The sequence below is a fragment of the Podarcis raffonei genome, chromosome 16 (genome assembly GCF_027172205.1).
Source record: "Podarcis raffonei isolate rPodRaf1 chromosome 16, rPodRaf1.pri, whole genome shotgun sequence".
NCBI classification, from domain to species: Eukaryota; Metazoa; Chordata; class Lepidosauria; order Squamata; family Lacertidae; genus Podarcis; species Podarcis raffonei.
Window position 1 is genome coordinate 42,089,782 of NC_070617.1, and position 16,143 is coordinate 42,105,924.

General features: G+C 50.7%; 2 protein-coding genes across 3 annotated transcripts; one reads left to right on the forward strand and one right to left on the reverse strand.

Moving 5' to 3' along the window:
• Nucleotides 1-747: 747 nt before the first annotated feature.
• On the reverse strand, nucleotides 748-7,549 carry CRYBA4 (crystallin beta A4). Its single transcript, XM_053369165.1, has 6 exons — nucleotides 6,532-7,549; nucleotides 5,587-5,641; nucleotides 4,621-4,739; nucleotides 3,790-3,931; nucleotides 2,261-2,403; nucleotides 748-1,701 (listed from the first exon to the last, which is right to left on the reverse strand). The coding sequence occupies exons 1-6, from the start codon at nucleotides 6,597-6,599 to the stop codon at nucleotides 1,554-1,556; spliced, it is 675 nt and encodes a 224-aa protein (XP_053225140.1). The 5' UTR covers nucleotides 6,600-7,549; the 3' UTR covers nucleotides 748-1,553.
• Nucleotides 7,550-7,673: 124 nt separating this feature from the next.
• Nucleotides 7,674-15,935, forward strand: CRYBB1 (crystallin beta B1). Of its 2 annotated transcripts, none has more exons than XM_053369163.1 (6): nucleotides 7,674-7,856; nucleotides 8,820-8,973; nucleotides 10,869-10,987; nucleotides 12,823-12,955; nucleotides 13,127-13,272; nucleotides 15,569-15,935. In XM_053369163.1, exons 2-6 carry the CDS (start codon nucleotides 8,839-8,841, stop codon nucleotides 15,747-15,749), a joined length of 714 nt encoding a protein of 237 aa, XP_053225138.1. In that variant the 5' UTR covers nucleotides 7,674-7,856; nucleotides 8,820-8,838; the 3' UTR covers nucleotides 15,750-15,935. The 2 variants fall into 2 exon arrangements, with proteins under 2 accessions (XP_053225138.1, XP_053225139.1); XM_053369164.1 differs by having other exon boundaries at nucleotides 13,130-13,272.
• The last annotated feature ends 208 nt before the right edge of the window (nucleotides 15,936-16,143 follow it).

Consider the following 16,143-nt stretch of genomic DNA (forward strand, 5'->3'; position numbering starts at 1 on the left):
GAGTAACCTTTGTTAAAAAAAACCAGAAGTCTTTTTATTAGGTATTGTAGGAGCAGAAATTCCAAAAGACCAGAAAAAAAAAGTTTCTGTATGCTACGACGGCTGCCCGGATACTGTTAGCCCAAAGATGGAAAGAGGAAGCGGTCCCAACCAAAGAAGATTGGCAAACCAAGTTACTGGACTAGAAACTAACTGGAAAGCTCAGAAATCAAGATGACAAGAAATTTTAAAAAGAATGGGAAATGTTTATTATGCTTTTGCAAAAGTATTGTAAACAGGTTAATACATTGGCAGGATTTTAAAAACACTTGTAATTTTAGAAATAGTACAGAAAATCTGAGGTAAATAATAATAATTTGGAGTAGAAATGATATGCAGTGGGTGGGGGGAGAGGGGAGTCACGGGATTCGGAGAATCCCATTTTATCGATTTGATATTGTTTTGTATATATTTTGGTTATTGTATTTCTTATTGTGTGTTTTTTGTTTTTGTTATTTTTCTTGAAAATTTAATAAAAATGTTATAATAAAAAAGTCCCGCAGCTGGATCAAGACAATGGGAGATCCTATTTCATGCTGTGTCCCCTCCCAAGCAGGTATGGTGTGTAGTATGCCCATGCTGTTCTTCACAGGTAGACTGCCTCTGAACACATTCAGGCCTCACGCTCAGGACCCTCCCTTCTCTTCTACAAGCACCCCATTCCGATCCATCCATGCTTGTGGCAGCAATAAGTTTGAGGTCAATGTATTGAGACAGTCGTTAGTATGGTGACTTTATTAGCAGTTTCAGCCAACACTCATTTCCTGATGGAGTTCCCTCAGCCATTCCCCAGGGATCATCTCCAACTCCCACCCCAATCTCTCTTGTAAGGAAATGTCTCCTGATTACTGCAGTGGAATCCGACCTTAAAGCAGTGAAGTTCATGCACAAACCAAGCAATTTCACTGTGCAAAATTTCTCTCCCACGCACCCCTTTCCTACCCCCCACGCCACCCCAAAGAGTGAAACTCTTATCAGCACAATGCTTCTACCACCCCTTTGCGAATATTTGACAGTTGTCTGAGTTGAAGGAGCAGCCCTATAATTGCTTCAGAGCCATTGCTGGCTGGCATCTCTCTGGCTTATATGTGAAACTTTCCTTGGCCTGGTGATGGAATAGGGGTGGGAAGGGAGGGAGAAGTGCTCCCTAGGGAAGATGCCACACCACTGGCATGAAAGGGAGACTGCAGCCTCCTGAGAGTTGTGGTGTTCAAGGGTTTGGGGGAGGTGGGAGTAGGCAATGCCTTCTGAGAGCCTTCCAGATGCCTTGGGTTACAACATTAGATGGGTAGAGATCCTTGGCTTTTTCTCTCTGCCTGTGACAGCCAGATATTCAGAAGAGTTTAAACAAATGCACTTGACAACACACCATCGGAGGAAATCCTTGCTGTGGCCTGGCAGTTAATTATTCCACTGTGCCAGCGCAAGGCAAGGGGAGCACAGGATGAAGTAACCCTCGGCTTGGCAGACCCACCCAGGGGCCAGGCAAGTGGCAGACGCTGCATGGGGCTTGCTCAGTGCTGCACTCGGCGAATGGATTGCACCTGGGAGGTCTGAGCATGAGATCCCAGTTCCCGGACATGCTTGTATTCGCCCCCATGGCAATCGCTCTCCACGACGTACTGGAAGCCCCGGTACCCAGGGAACTGGAAGCATACCCATCTGAGGAGACAGAAAGGAGGGGGGATAAATCAGCTGATTTGTGGGGAGCTCAAGCCAGCACAGAGCAGGGCAGCCAGGGGCTCAGGACTCCCTCAAAGTGCTCGGAGGGCAGGGGGTGTTTGGAGGCTGCGAGAAAACTCTGATTTTGCAAGGCCACACACCATCCTCATCCGCATAGAATTCCCTGCTGCTGTTTATTCTTAGGGAGCAGAGGCCCCTAAGAATGGCAAGGCCTCCGCTCTGCTGGGTTCAGGGAGCTGCCTTCTTCAGACCAGAGGGCCCACAGAAACACCAGAAGGTAATGTCACAGGCCAGGCCACCAGGCCTTGTTGTGCAAAGTCGTATTGGCTCCATCCTATTGCTATCAATCAATCAATCCCTTGCAGAAAGGAGGAGGAAGCCCTTTCTCTACCAAAGACAAGTCCAGGGACATGAAAACGTTGCAATATGCTAGCTCAGCTCTCCTTTGAAACTCGCCCTGAGAAATGTGACCCTCAGTTCCAGCCCTGAGAAACAAATGGAAGAGGAGTACTTGGCAGGGCCCCCAAAAAGTACTTACGCTCCAGAACTCGCACGGAGGGACCCCACCTCATTGCTGCCCCAGCCCATCGCCTTGAGAGATGGGTAGTCATCACTCAGCTCCCCTTTGCGTCCCATAAAATTTTCCTGCTCAAATATGGTCATCTTGCTCTCCTGGTGATTCTGTGCAGGGCAAAAACATCATCTTATGCACTGGCCTGGACTCCTCATTATTAATAAATGCAAATAACAACAATATCAATATCAATAATAATACCAGCCACCATGTCTGTCCTGCAGCTCTTGGGCCTCTACAGCCAAGGAGCCAAATCTGTCAAGGCGCAGGTGGGCAACCTACAGTCCTTCAGATGCTGGATGTGAACAATTCCCGCCAGGCCAGTGTGGCCCTTAGTCAGGAATGACGAAAGCCCGGCAGCCCACTGGCACCCCAAGGGCTGCGTTCCTGTGTCAAGGAGATGCTGGCTGCTTCCTCCTACTGACGCTTCTCCTGGAGGGATGAGAGGCTTGGCTGAGCTACCTCCTGCCTCTCCAGATGTCAGTAGTGCAGGGCTTGGTTTCTAAAGCCACCAGACAAACTTGGTCGGTTTTGACTTTCCCTGTGACCTCTAAGGCAGTGTGGCTGACAGCTGGGTTCCAGTGGGCTTGTTGGCACAAAGCTATGAAGTTCTTTGGCAGTAGACCCAGGGCAGACCACAGGAGGGACTTCTCAGTGATTTACTTCAACCATTAGCTCCTGTCTGAGACATGGTGATGCCTGCTGGTCCAGAAGGCTTTCAAAGGGAATGAGGGAAATTCATGGAGAAGCAACATTCTTAACCCCCAGGTTTAGAAGCAGTCTATCTCTGAGTAACAGCTGCTGGGACTAAACAAGATGAAGAGGATGCTACCTTCAGGGCTGCTGGGTAGGCTCCTTGGCTCAGCCACTGCGGGATGTAGGATGCTCAGCTAGATGGACCCACCTGAGTCTGATTCTGCCTGGCTCATCTTAAGTTTGTTAGCAAAATAAAAAAGCTGAGCTTAGCAAGTCAGAGGGGAGGACTTGGACCCCTGGCTTCAGGTTCCAAGAAAGGAGATTCTGACTAAACACCAGGAATAACTGTTTGACTGTAAGAGCTGGTTGACAGTGGAACAGTCTCCCAGGGAAGGTGGTGGACTCTCCTTTCTTTGCGGTTTCTAAGCAAAGGATGTATGGCCACCTGTCATGGAGGCTTTAGCTGAGATTCCTGCATTCCAGGGGGTTGGACTAGATGGCCCTTGGGGCCCCTTCCAACTCTACATTTCTATGATTCCTCAGCAGAGCAACCCTATTCTCACCGAGGAACATAATTTGGAGTCTAAACCTTGGTCCGCCTGCTCAGTATTGCATGCGCAGGCAGGCAGAGGCTCTGCAGGTTTCAGGCAGGGTCTTTCGCTGGCCCTCCCTAGAGATGCTGCCAGGGACTGAGCCTGGGACCGTCTGCATGCAAGGCCGGCACCCTGCCACCCTCAGGCAGCCTGGGCTACAACTCCCTCCAGGCAGCCTCCTGCTGGCCCACCCCAGTTGCTCACCGCACAGGAGACGGGCCGGAAGGAGCTCAGCCGGTGGGCATGGTAGGCATTGCTTCCGCTCCAGGCTTCCCAGCAGGGGTAGTCGCCTTGCTCCAGCACAAACTGCTGCCCCTGGAAACCGGGGTGCTCAAAGCCGACCCACCTGTGGGGAGAAAGGAGGTGGGCCTCTGTAGCCAGGAAGGTGCAGGCTTAGCTTGGGGGATGAGGGGGGAAGGAACATTCTGCAAACAAAGCTTGGCCCCAGCAGGCTAGAAAAGCATCATCCGGCTGCGCCCTGCATGGTGCCGGAATGTTTGTGTGCAGACATTGGCGTGAATGCACAAGACAGGCCAGGCGCACTCTCTCCCCGCTGCACACAGCATAGTCCTGTGCACATTCACTCTCCAAGGCAGCTGGAGCTATTTTATTGATTCACTACATTTATATCCCTCCTTCTTTCCTCCAAAGCGCTCCCCATACCATCCTCACAACAACCCTGTGAGGTAGGTTAGGCTGAGAGACTGTGATGGACCCATGGTCACCCAGCGGAGCCTTGTGGCTGAGCAGAGACTTGAACCCTGGTCTCCCAACGTCCCAGCTCAGCACTAACCACTGCACAACACTCCCCATCTGAGCAGGTCTAGGGTTGCAAGCCTCAGGGATTTACCTGCTAGGAACTCTGAGGAAAGGAGTCAGGCTCTGAAGCTCAGCAAGGTCCACAAACGACGTGTGAGTGAGGCATTCACCACCAGAGCGAAGGTGAGGACGAGGCAGGGGCAGTGGGGTGAAGGGGTCCCAGGAAAAGCAAGAAAGTGGGCAAGGGTTCTGGGAAGCAGTAGGGAGCCAACTCACGTGCCGCTCTCAACGCGGGCTGAGCAGACATTGTCGAAGCCACACAATGTGATGTCGTAGCACTCAGAGGTGAACTCATGCTTCCGGCCCTGGAAGGCGGGCTCGTCCCAGGCCACAATCTGAGAAGAGACGAGGGTGGGGGCTCAGGGTCCTGGGGAGGGGGGAGCAGGGAGGAAAGCCCACCAGAGAACCTGCTGTCGCTGCTCAGAGATCTGCCCTCAGACTGGCAGGATTGAAGGGGCACTGGTGGGTGAGGGTCTCTCATTCCTCACTGGAGGGTTGAAGGCTTGGTCGAGAGAAGGGTCAGGAGCAGCCAGAAGTGACCCTGACCCCCTTTACCAGAGTGCAGGGGTGAGTGGAAGAAGCCACACACTCAATGCCCGCCACAGTCGTATATGAAGGCATGCGTCCGCATTCAACCCCACAAGCAGCACCTCTGGGGAGAAGCACCTGCCTGCGTGAGCAAACACGAGGAAGCACATGAATGCAAATGACCTCATCTTATCCCCAGAAGAGCCAGTGAAGTAGGAGGGAGGGGAAGGGAGATTTTGAGGGGATTTGAATACAGGCCTGAGCCAAGTGCTCCCAAATCACTACACCATATGATCCCTCCTTAGTGCAGAAACATCTGAGCTCAAGTCCTTCCCTGTCCTGGACTCCTTGTTTAGCCTTGAAGAATTCACTCACTCTAAGCCTCAGCTCTCCATCTGCAAAATGGGACGGCTGCAAGCCTAACTGACAGGGTACTTGGGGGGAGAGCACAATGAATGCAGTGAAGCACCTGGCAGATCGGAAGTGTAAGATAAATAACATGATTTGCTTCTGTTAATTGGTTTCAAGCAACCTGCCCCAAATTTCTGTTCTCTGCCTTCAAAGTTTCTTGATACCGCCCCCCCCCTTGCAAAAAAGTTTGTTCCCTGGGACTCCTCTACAACCCTGCTATACACATGGCTCATTGCTCCATACCTTCCAAAGTCCAGAGACTTTTCCGCTGTGATGACTCATGGTAGACTCTGCTTCCCTGTAGGGGAGAAAAGTGCAGGGCCAAAGGTGTTACAGGACATCTTGGGGAACTAAGGTTAACGCTGGAAACCTCTTTTCCAGGCCACACCACTCATCCTTCCAATACGGAAAAGCTGGGATAAAGGAGAAACATGTGGAAAGGGCAAGAGTAGCGATTACTCAATGGACCTGCCTTCAGCCAGGACTAGGGCAGGGAAGACACTCAATTCAGGACACATTTAAACCACATTTTATCACATTTACACTTTCCTTAACAAGATGAGAACCAAACGCAGACCTACCCTTTGAAATTGCACATATATGAATTTTTGCAATGAAGTTTTCCAACCAACCAAAGTTTTCAAACATTCAAATATTAGGGTGAAATGTGCATTAAAAATGGATATATTTGTGAAAATAGCATACACAGTTGTATTCTATTAGAGCAAACTGCTTGCAAAATGTGTACGTTGGTCAAAATTGTTCACATAAATATCTTTAGCAGAAGAAATTTGCACTAAAATGCTTAAGAATACACATGAAGATTTAAAAAAAGGATAACCTTCAAATTGTTATAGAAATGTGAAGAACCAAATTTAAGGTTGGAAAAAATGAGGAACTAAGAGAACCGACATTGACAGATTCTTTCACCACTAGACAGCACTTACGGATGAGTTTGCCACAGAGCATGTGCAGAGTATGGTTCCCCTTTCTTGCCACTAAGACACCTATCAGGGCACGTTGCCCTCGGAAAATGACATCCAATCCTTCCTCGAGTCAATAGTTCACACCCATTGCCTGGGGTTGCTAGTTCCAGGATTGTACCCAAGTCTGCCTGAACCTGTTCTAGGGTTGAAGCGAACGGCGCCATGCCTGCCTGCCCCCCATGGGACTTCCAACCGCACTTACCTGGTGAGCTCCAGCCAGACTCTCCCCATCAGCTCTTCTCCAGAGGGATTTTTATATCCGCTGTGCATCCCCAAATGCCCTGACTCAGCACAGGCCGGAACAAAAGTCTGTCTCCCAGAGGATCAAGCTGGCCTCATCCAGAGCCCGACCCCTCACAGTCACTCTCCCTCTCTTCCTCTCAGCGCAGGAACTGGAGACAGGGAAAAAGTCACTGGGCACATGGTGGGGTTCAGAGCAGCCCCTGTGTGCAGAACTACTATTTCCCTGATGCTAAGCTTGACCCAGAAACAAGGGGATGAGGAGTGCCTCAGAGCATAAGCAGAATGCCTACAAAATGGTGTGTAAGGTGGAGGAAGAGGATAGAGAGAAAGCCACCTATATCATGCTAGTAGCCAGCAGGGCGGTCTGGTGAAGCTGAATGTTGGAAGGTGCAAGACGGAGTAGCGCCTGGTTAAACTTTGGGTCTCCTTCCCACAGGAAGTAGCAACGGCCACCAGCTCTTATGAAGGAGGCAAGACAAATTCATGGAGGAAATGGCTATCAATGGCTACCAGCCACGATGGCTTGTCCTGCCTCCACTGTTGGCGGCAGGGCACCTTTTCCAATGCCAGTTGCCATCAGCCCCCACCTTGTGGGTGTCTGACTGACCGTAGGCAGGAGCGGATTGTGGACTAGATGGGCCTTTGGCCTGATCCAGCAGGACTCTTCCTATGTTCTTCTGTGGATGCCTCCCTCATGGCACTGACAAGCCACAACAACCCTGTGGAGTGGGACAAAGGGGAAACTGGGATGGGGACCTGCTCAGAACCACCCAGGGTGCCAATGAAGGTTTGAACCTGGGTCTCCCTCACTGCGTGGCTCTCTTGGCTGGTCCAGGAGGCCTGGAGGTTGGGTAGGTGGTCTTGGGGCTGCATGCCCTGCTTGGGATGCTATTTATAGCCTGGCATACAGACCGAGTTGCAAAATATTCCTCAGCCCAGGAAGGCCTTTTCACAAGCTCCACAATGGAAGCTGCTTCATCAGCAACTGCTCTGCTTGGGAGGGAGGACCAGTCTGGTGGCGGCGGCGGCGGGGGTGGGGGTGGGGGTGGCGGGTATTGTGGAGCAGAGGGCAGGGCTGGGGTGGATATCTGGTGGTTTTCCAGCTGAGTGCCCTCATTGCAAGATGTGATGACTGTGGCCTTTGAGGAGGACTCCGATGACCAAGCATCTCCATTGTGTCCTCCTGGGCTTTGCCCTGGCTAGGGCATAAAACGAGAGTGTATAAAATGCAGGGGAGTCACGACACCAGCCCAATCACTCCACCACGAAGCACCAGCAACCCAGGTAAGAGGTGGAGGGAAGGTGCCCTGCATCCTGGAGACATCTGGGGGCTTCTGGCTACTGTGTGTGTGTGTGTGTGTGTCCCACCCCATCAAGGCACGAGATCTGCCTTCATTTCCCGGGGAGAGCCCTTTTCTTGCTCACTTCCTTCACCATGGAAACCTTCTCGTCAGTCCCTCAAGCAGCGGGAAAGATGGCTCAGGATCTGAGCAGCAGGAAGATGGACCAGATCAAATAAATGTTATCAGGACAGGGAGCAGAAAGTTGTTCTTCCCGCAGGAGGCAGTGATGGCCACCAACCTCGATGGCTTTGAAAGAGTGCCGGGCAGATTCATGGAGGCAGGGAAGGCTATCAATGGCTGCACCCATCATGGCTGTGTCCCCAGCTGCAGACAGCTGTGCTTCAGAATGCCAGTTGCTAGAAAGCACAGGAGGGCAGAGAGCTCTGGGACTCCATTGCTTGTGGGTTTCCCAATGACGCCTCTGGTTGGCCACTGCGAGAACAGGAGGCTGTGTGAGGTGGTCCCCCATTGCCCTGATCCAGCAGGCCCTTCCTAGGTTCTTTCCTCTGAGCATTGATGAAAAGCACACACTGCCCTGAAGAAAGGGCAGAAAGGAACTGGCAGCAAAAGGCAGGGGTGGAAAACAGAATAGTACCAAAAGGACAAGATGAATTTTGGGAAGCGACAAACTCTGCCCCACAAGTTAGATATTGGAAGGAGAAGTAACAGCATATTTCACCAGAATGCTCCTGCAGTAAGGAAGTGTGTCCCAGGACGATAGCAGTCGTATTTTAATTTGCAGCTTATGATTAGTTGTGTGGAAAAGTATGCAAAAAGTGCTTTTCTTTTGAGAAACCAGAGGGAGTCAGCAGGAAAGGGCAGGAGGTGGCATGAGACTGCTCCAGATATGTAGGGTAGGCACCTGAAAAGGTGCTTTCTAACTGAACAGGTGTTACAATTTCAGGTCTTACCCAGACACGGCCATGTCCGAAAGCACAAGAACCACCCCTCCCAGCCATGACATGGACAGGAAGGAAAAAGACAGTCCCACCCCATCCACCAACTCATCCCCCGATTCCAGCAGTCAGGGTGAAGAGTCCTCTGCAGAACCTTTCCGGGTGAGTTGGGAGAAGGTGCCAATTCTGAGTAGAGAGGCAGGACATGGGGAGGAGGCCCTGATCCCTTAGGGCGCATGACTGTCCCTTCGGTGCTGCATCCAGTCTGGGCCTGTCTTGGGAGGGGAAGGGAAGAGAGCCCTGCTGGAAGCCCAGTCCCTATCCTTTGGTTAGGTCAGTGGCTGGTAGACCAGAACTGGAAAGAATGGTGAGGAGACACTTGCAGCTCTCTTTCTCTCTGCTGCAATGGAATGGCCACCAGAGCTTCAGGAAAGTGATAACAACAACAACCATTGATTTGTACTCCCTCCCATCCGACTGGGTTGCCCCAGCCACTCTGGGCAGCTTCCAGCATATATCAAAACATAGTGAAACATGAAACCTTAAAAAGCTTCCCTATGCAGGGCTGCTCACTCTCTCCACCCAGACAAACACACCTGACCTCTTGAAAGAAACAGCAGGCAGCCGTGGGGAAGAGCCCATGACATGCCCCCCTCGGACTGGGGAAGCCACGGGGGACCCAGGTTCCACCCCTGGGGACCCCTCTAGATATCCTTCCTATGGGGCATGCAGGGTGATTTGTATTCACAATGCTCAGGGGGAGCCATGGGCAATCCCATTTCCAATACTGTTTGCACCCTCACAAGATTTGGGCTGGTCACACTGCTTCACTTTCAGTCAGTGCCTAGCCCACAATTCCTGCTGAAATCCTGTAACTTCTTGTACCACAAAGATACTGGTTGGCTTCGCCTCGCTCTTGTCATCTTTTATCCCCCCTCAGACAGAAATAGTGGGCTGGCATCACAGAACAAACCAGGGCAGAATCAACCCACTGCTAAGGCTCTGCTTCTGTGCCCAGAACGTCTTCCCCCTACCCAATGCCTGCTAGGAGGGGGTTTGGCTCTCAGCCTAGCCTGGCCCACTAGGTTCTTGTGAGGATCAAGGTGTATATGGGGGGAATGCAAGCTATCTTGAGGTCCGTGGAGAAAAAGTGGCATGTAAAGAAAAGCAAAAAATCATAAAGAACTGCATCTTTCTCCAGGGTCTGCTGTCTTATCAGAGGGGTTGGCATTCACCTCCCCGTATGCTCTGCTTGCTTTTTCTGTATAGAAACCTTACAAAATAGCTTCACCATACTAGTCTTTCCTCTGTAAGGCAAAGGCACCAACCCTGGACGTGGCGCCCTGAAACATCTTACCAGAATCTGAATTAAATGGGAAATTGAAAGGGGGCTCTGGCAACTGACAGGAATAAAAGAAGATAAGGCAGCTGGGTGGCGGAAACACAGGAAGAACAGAGGGTGGCAGAGAAAGTTCACTACATGGCCATTTCCTCACCAAGCACACCAGGGATATATGTGTTTGGGTGTGCATGCATGTGTGCAAACACGCATGTGTTCTTGTATTAACCCAGCAGGGAGTTTGTGAGCTACAAAGTATGAAAATTGGATTTATGCTGTTCCTTAATCCCTGCTGAAGGATTTGAATCTGGTACATGTGGCTCCAGAGCTCACCTCTGCCGCATCCCTGGACATTCAAGCCACCCTCCCTGAGCACTCATTCCTTAAGGTGTCAATGGAGCAGTAAGTAGCCCTCTGGCAGCTGGCCCCGTCTGACGTGGCACAGACTTCTCAGGGTTCATATTTTGATTTGGGGCAGCAAAATGACCTATTCTGGCTGGATCTTCTTGTAATCGCATCTGTGCTGTTGATGCATTTTGTTCTGGTGTTACATTGCCAAACTGGAGCTTTAATCTATATGTGCTGCCTGCCCTGGGACCTTTCAGGGAATGAGAGACTATAAATGTCCATAGCAAATAAAGAAACAAATCCTCTAATAACTGCTGCTTGTGCTTCTCCCCCAACGCCCCCAGGAGACGTTTCATATTGCTTCTTTCAGATCATTGTGTTTGACCAGGAGAACTTCCAGGGCAAGCAGATGGAGTTCACCAGTGCATGCCTGAACCTGGGGGACCATGGATTTGACCGGGTGCGCAGTGTCCTGGCAACCTCTGGACCGTAAGTGATCTCAGCCAAACAGGGTTATCGAGAGGCAGGTGCTGGAGATGGGGATGTGCTAGGCTCCATAGCCAATAGGAGTCCCAGGTGATTCGCTTTCTTCCTTCTTTTTAAAAAAGTAAATCTCTACCCTCCTAGAAAGAAAACAAGGAAGCAACATAAGACCTCTCCCCTATTTTATGTGAGATGAGCCAGGCAGGCTGCTATGTTTTCGTGTTTCTAGTCAATGAATGAAATCAGAGTTGGGGTTGACAAATGAGCTCTTTGGATACACCCCCCTTCCCTTTCTTGTTAGGGTCTCCTTGAAATCTCAGCTTGAGATAAAGTACTCCATGTAAGCTATTTTCTGCAGATTCTACTACTCAGCAGACATGTTTGCTCAAAAGTAAGTCTCTTTGTGGTTTATAGGGCTTACTCCCAGGTAAGTGGGTGCCAGATTGCAGCAACCTGGGCTTTTTTTGTGAGGAAGCGGCAGAGAAGAGCTCATGGTGAGAGGGTCCATTGTGCACACTAACCTCGAAGTAAACTCACTTGAATGCAATTGGGAATTATGCATCTAAATACACAGTAATCATGCAAAATTGGATGAAGCCTTGGAGGCATGCAAATCTACAGGTGGGAGTGAAAGGGAGAACAAAATGAATGCCTTTGGTTAAAGCAAGCAAAAATTGATGCCCCCAAAGCAAGCAATAAATCCCCTTTTACAGCCATTTTATACCTCCAAACATAAGCCCAGAAGAAGAGCCTGCTGGATCAGGCCCAAGGCCCATCTGGTCCAACATCCTGTTTTCAGAGTAGCAAGCCAGATGCTTATTATGGGAAGCCCACAAGCAGAGCCCAAGTGCAAGACCAGTCTCCTTCCAACAGTTTCCAGTGACTGGTGATATTCAGAAGTGTTACTGCCTCCAACAGACCGAGCCCTGGGGCCCAGAAGCCCTTGACAGCTCTCTCCTCCATCCATCTCTCCAGTACTCTTTCCAAGACATCAGAGTTAATGGCCATCGCTTCCTCTGGTGGGAGTGAGGATGCTCCACTTCGCCATGCTTTAAAGGCATTATTATTATTATTATTATTATTATTATTATTATTATTATTTACTTATACCCTGACCATCTGACTGGGTTGCCCCAGCCACACTGGGAAGCTTCTAACATAATATATGAAACAAAATTTAAAAAAAAAATCCTTCCAGTAGCACCTTAGAGACCAACTAAGTTTGTTATTGGTATGAGCTTTTGTGTGCATGCACACTTCTTCAGATACACAAAAGCTCATACCAATAACAAACTTACTTGGTCTCTAAGGTGCTAATGGAAGGAATTTTTTTTAATTTTGCTACGACTACGGCAGACCAACACGGCTACCTACCTGTAACTATAAGAACACATTCTCATTCTAATCTAGGCTACTCTGCTTCCTTAGGCATATCACAGTTCAAGGAATGGGAGCTATGACCTCCCGGGGCCAAGGGGTCTTTGGCCCCCCCCATAAAATACCTGAGGGGGCTAGGCCCACCCAAAGTTGATGATCTTCGCCATCAGGTCGCAAATCGGGGGGGGGTGTGTGTGATCTAAAGCCTTGGAAGACAGTGCTGCCCTCTGCCTCCCAAGCAGAGCCCTTGCCCTCTGGAGTGCTGAAGGAAGATTTAGCTGCCACTCCAGCTGGGTTCTACATGTGGGAGGGGGGGAGGGGAGGAGGGCCCCCCCCCGCCCAGGACCTTGTTGTCTTGAAATGCTGACTGCCAAGTCACAGGTGCTCACCCTCCATCTTTCTGTCTTGTGGCTGCCAATGTCCTCCGTCCTCTGGACACACCTTCCTTTGCACGCTGCCCTCAGCTGGGTGGCCTTTGAGCAGTGCAACCTGCGTGGCGAAATGTTCATCCTGGAGAAGGGCGAGTACCCACGATGGGACACCTGGTCCAGCAGCTGCCGCAGCGACTGCTTCCGCTCCCTGCGCCCCGTGAGAATGGTGAGTCCAGGCCTAGCCAGGGTAGTGCCTTTGGGCATCTGCTGAGGGCCCCCACTCCCTCCCAGACCTCTTCCTCCCTGGCAATCTCATTCTGCCACCTCTTGCTGTGGCCTGGGAACCTGTGGGGGTGAGGAAGAGGAGCAGTTGATGCCCCCACCCTCTCTCTCGCAGCAGGAGGCCCAAGAGCAGAAGATCCTCCTCTTTGAAAGTGCCAACTTCAGGGGAAACAAGATGGAGATCCAGGAAGACGACGTGCCAACCCTCTGGGCCCACGGTTTCTGTGGGCGTCTGGGCAGCGTGAAGGTGCCCAGTGGAATGTAAGTCAGAGCCTGGATCTGACCGCTTCCCTCTGAATCAATGGGTGCCATTTCTCTTTGGGAAGCTCCGTAGCTCGTGCAGAAGACCCCAGGTTCAATTCCTGGCAGCATCTCCAGGCAGGGCTGGGAGAGACTTCCTCTGTGGGGGGCCTCTGCCAGTCAGTGTAGGCCATACTGAGCTTGATGGACCAATGCTCTGACTTGGTCTAAGGTAGCTTCGTATATTCCTCCTGGAGAAGAAAGGGTTTGGGCTGCAGCCCCTGGCATGAACCGCAGATCCTGTCAGGGAATGGTGAGTTCCGAATGCTAAGCACTCCACTTCTTAGTGGCAAGGAAAAAACAGATATATAAAGAATTTCCTGGGTGCCAAGATCCAGGATTGGGGCAAGTACTCTTTGGTGAGAGAACCCCAGCAGAGATTTAAAATCACAATATATGCAGTGCAAATATAGGCGGTTAGACCTTTAAAAAATACCCTTGCGAGTTCCCAAATAGCCCCCTCTTACCCCAACATAGAAAAAGACCACATGCTTGGTAAGTTTAAAACAGTTTGTAAGTAAAAACAGTTTACTTACCAACTCTCCAATGGTCAGATTTATGTGCTTTTCCATATAGCATTCAGGAAAAGGTGCAGAGGCAGTAAAACTTGGTTTAGTTACAGTGGTGAAAGTTCCTAAATAATTATCAGTATAGGAATTGAGGAGTGGTTTGTAAGAGCCATGAGGTCTGAGCTTGGAGCAAGCCGCTCAGATCTCTTTACATGCTGAGCGTCTCAGGTAGACTGAGGGTGAACAATAGGCTTGATTACCTTTTCCCCAAGGTGAGGGGGAGTGACCTAGCTAAGCCTGGCAAGACAGCTTACTCTATGGCATTAACCCCTTCATGCATTAATTAGGATAAGCATGTTTGTTATATGAAGCTGGTTATCCTACATTAAAGGTAAAGGTACCCCTGCCTGTACGGGCCAGTCGTGTCCGACTCTAGGGTTGTGCGCCCATCTCATTTAAGAGGCCGGGGGCCAGCGCTGTCCGGAGACACTTCCGGGTCACGTGGCCAGCGTGACGAAGCTGCTCTGGCGAGCCAGCACCAGCGCAGCACACGGAAACGCCATTTACCTTCCCGCTATAAAGTGGTACCTATTTATCTACTTGCACTTAAGAGTGCTTTCGAACTGCTAGGTGGGCAGAAGCTGGGACCGAATGACAGGAGCTCACCCCGCCGTGGGGATTCGAACCGCCGACCATACGATCGGCAAGTCCTAGGCACTGAGGTTTTACCCACAGCGCCACCCGCGTCCGTATCCTACATTACTAGTGTTCAAATGAGCTTTGGGTGGCGTATTTCCCTAAGGAGAGGAATCTGCCTCTGTTGCTCCCACAAAGTGGGATTTTTCCTCCCTCTCTCATCATGCTAGGACTTTGGGATCAGCCAGTGAAATTGATGGGCAGGAGATTTGGGCAAGACCATGGAAATCCTTCCCACACAACATTAATTTTTGGAACTGCAAGATAAGAGGGATTGTCAATAGCTGAAGTAGCTATATAATGGGGACTTGGGAAAAGAGAAGGGGGAGTCCTTAGGTCAGTTAGTCTTAGTCATCATGATGGTGAGATGGAGCCTCCATGTGCAGAGGCAGTTCCTGGGTACAAGCAGGGGAGAGCCTTGGCTTCTGGGCTTCCCTGGGGCATCTGGCTGGCAGTTGCAGGAAGCAGGATGTTGCCTTTTGGCCTGATTCTCTTGCAGGGCTTTCCTTGTGGGTAAAACAGCAGCACTAGCATCCCCACCACCACACAAATAGGCAGCACAAAACTAAGAAGTGGATCCTCCCAAATGCATGTTTGGGCTGAAGGTGGTTCTCTGTTTTGAAAAGTCTGAATCACAGAATCATAGAATGGTAGAGTTGGAAGGGACCCCAGGGTCCTCTAGTCCAACCCCCTGCAAGGCAGGAATCTCATCTAAAGCATCCATGACAGACGACCATCCAACCTCTGATTAAAAACTCCCAAGGAAGGAGAGTCCACAGCCTTCCAAAGCTCTCTGTTCTGCAGTCGGACAGTTCTTACCCTCAGAAAGTTCTTCCTGAAGACCGCAGCCTCCCATAACTGCACTGGATCCCTATGATCCGTGTTGCTTTGGGATGATTTTTTAACCACTGGCTTTTATGAAAGCCAGGCCGCCCTACCTTGGCTGCCCTGTGGCTTTGGCTTTGGGCAGCTGAGCCCTGGGCGAGAGATAGCTGGGCACCTTCTCCTCCCTGTGTTTACTGATGCCAGCCTTCTCTTTGTTCCCCCCACAGCTGGGTGGGCTACCAGTACCCTGGCTATCGGGGTTACCAGTATCTCTTTGAGAGAGGAGACTTTGCACACTGGAATGAGTGGGCCGCCTCCCAGCCGCAGATCCAGTCCATCCGGCGCATCCGTGACATGCTGTGGGCCCCCCAAGGCTGCTTCCTTCCAGCCAGGAGCCCCTCAAACTGAGTGAGCCCCTCGGGCAGCCGGCAGAGAACCTGAGAAGTTTGGTGGAGCAGGTGGAGGAGAAGCCGCTGCCTCCCCCCGAGGGACCTGCTACAAGCAAGAGCAGCGCTCCCCTTTTGTGTTCACCGAACCTTCCCCTTGTACATTGCACTTTGGTGGACAAAATTTGTGTAGTTATCCAAACTAAAATATAGTCAAGAAGAGGATTAAAAATTGTGTGTGTGTGTTTCTACCATGTCCCATTCGGATTTAGCTCTGGGATTGTGATGGTTCCCCACAGGGGCGAATCTTCTATGAAACGAATGAAGCTTCAGCTTCAGAGCCCCCATCCTGGAGGGGACCCAAAAGACTGGAGTTCACTTTGCTTTAAAAATTGCTTTAAAAAGTGCATCACGCA

What these genes read in the sequence shown, in the direction of transcription:
- CRYBB1 (XM_053369163.1), top strand. Translation starts at nt 8,839, where the DNA reads ATGTCCGAAAGCACAAGAACCACCCCTCCCAGCCATGACATGGACAGG. An exon ending in CCTCTGCAGAACCTTTCCGG is followed by an intron (nt 8,974 to 10,868) that starts GTGAGTTGGGAG and finishes TGCTTCTTTCAG; the next exon opens with ATCATTGTGTTTGACCAGGA. An exon ending in GTGAAGGTGCCCAGTGGAAT is followed by an intron (nt 13,273 to 15,568) that starts GTAAGTCAGAGC and finishes TTCCCCCCACAG; the next exon opens with CTGGGTGGGCTACCAGTACC.
- CRYBA4 (XM_053369165.1), bottom strand. Translation starts at nt 6,599, where the DNA reads ATGCACAGCGGATATAAAAATCCCTCTGGAGAAGAGCTGATGGGGAGA. An exon ending in AAGTCTCTGGACTTTGGAAG is followed by an intron (nt 4,740 to 5,586) that starts GTATGGAGCAAT and finishes GTCTCTTCTCAG; the next exon opens with ATTGTGGCCTGGGACGAGCC. An exon ending in GCCCGCGTTGAGAGCGGCAC is followed by an intron (nt 3,932 to 4,620) that starts GTGAGTTGGCTC and finishes TTCTCCCCACAG; the next exon opens with GTGGGTCGGCTTTGAGCACC.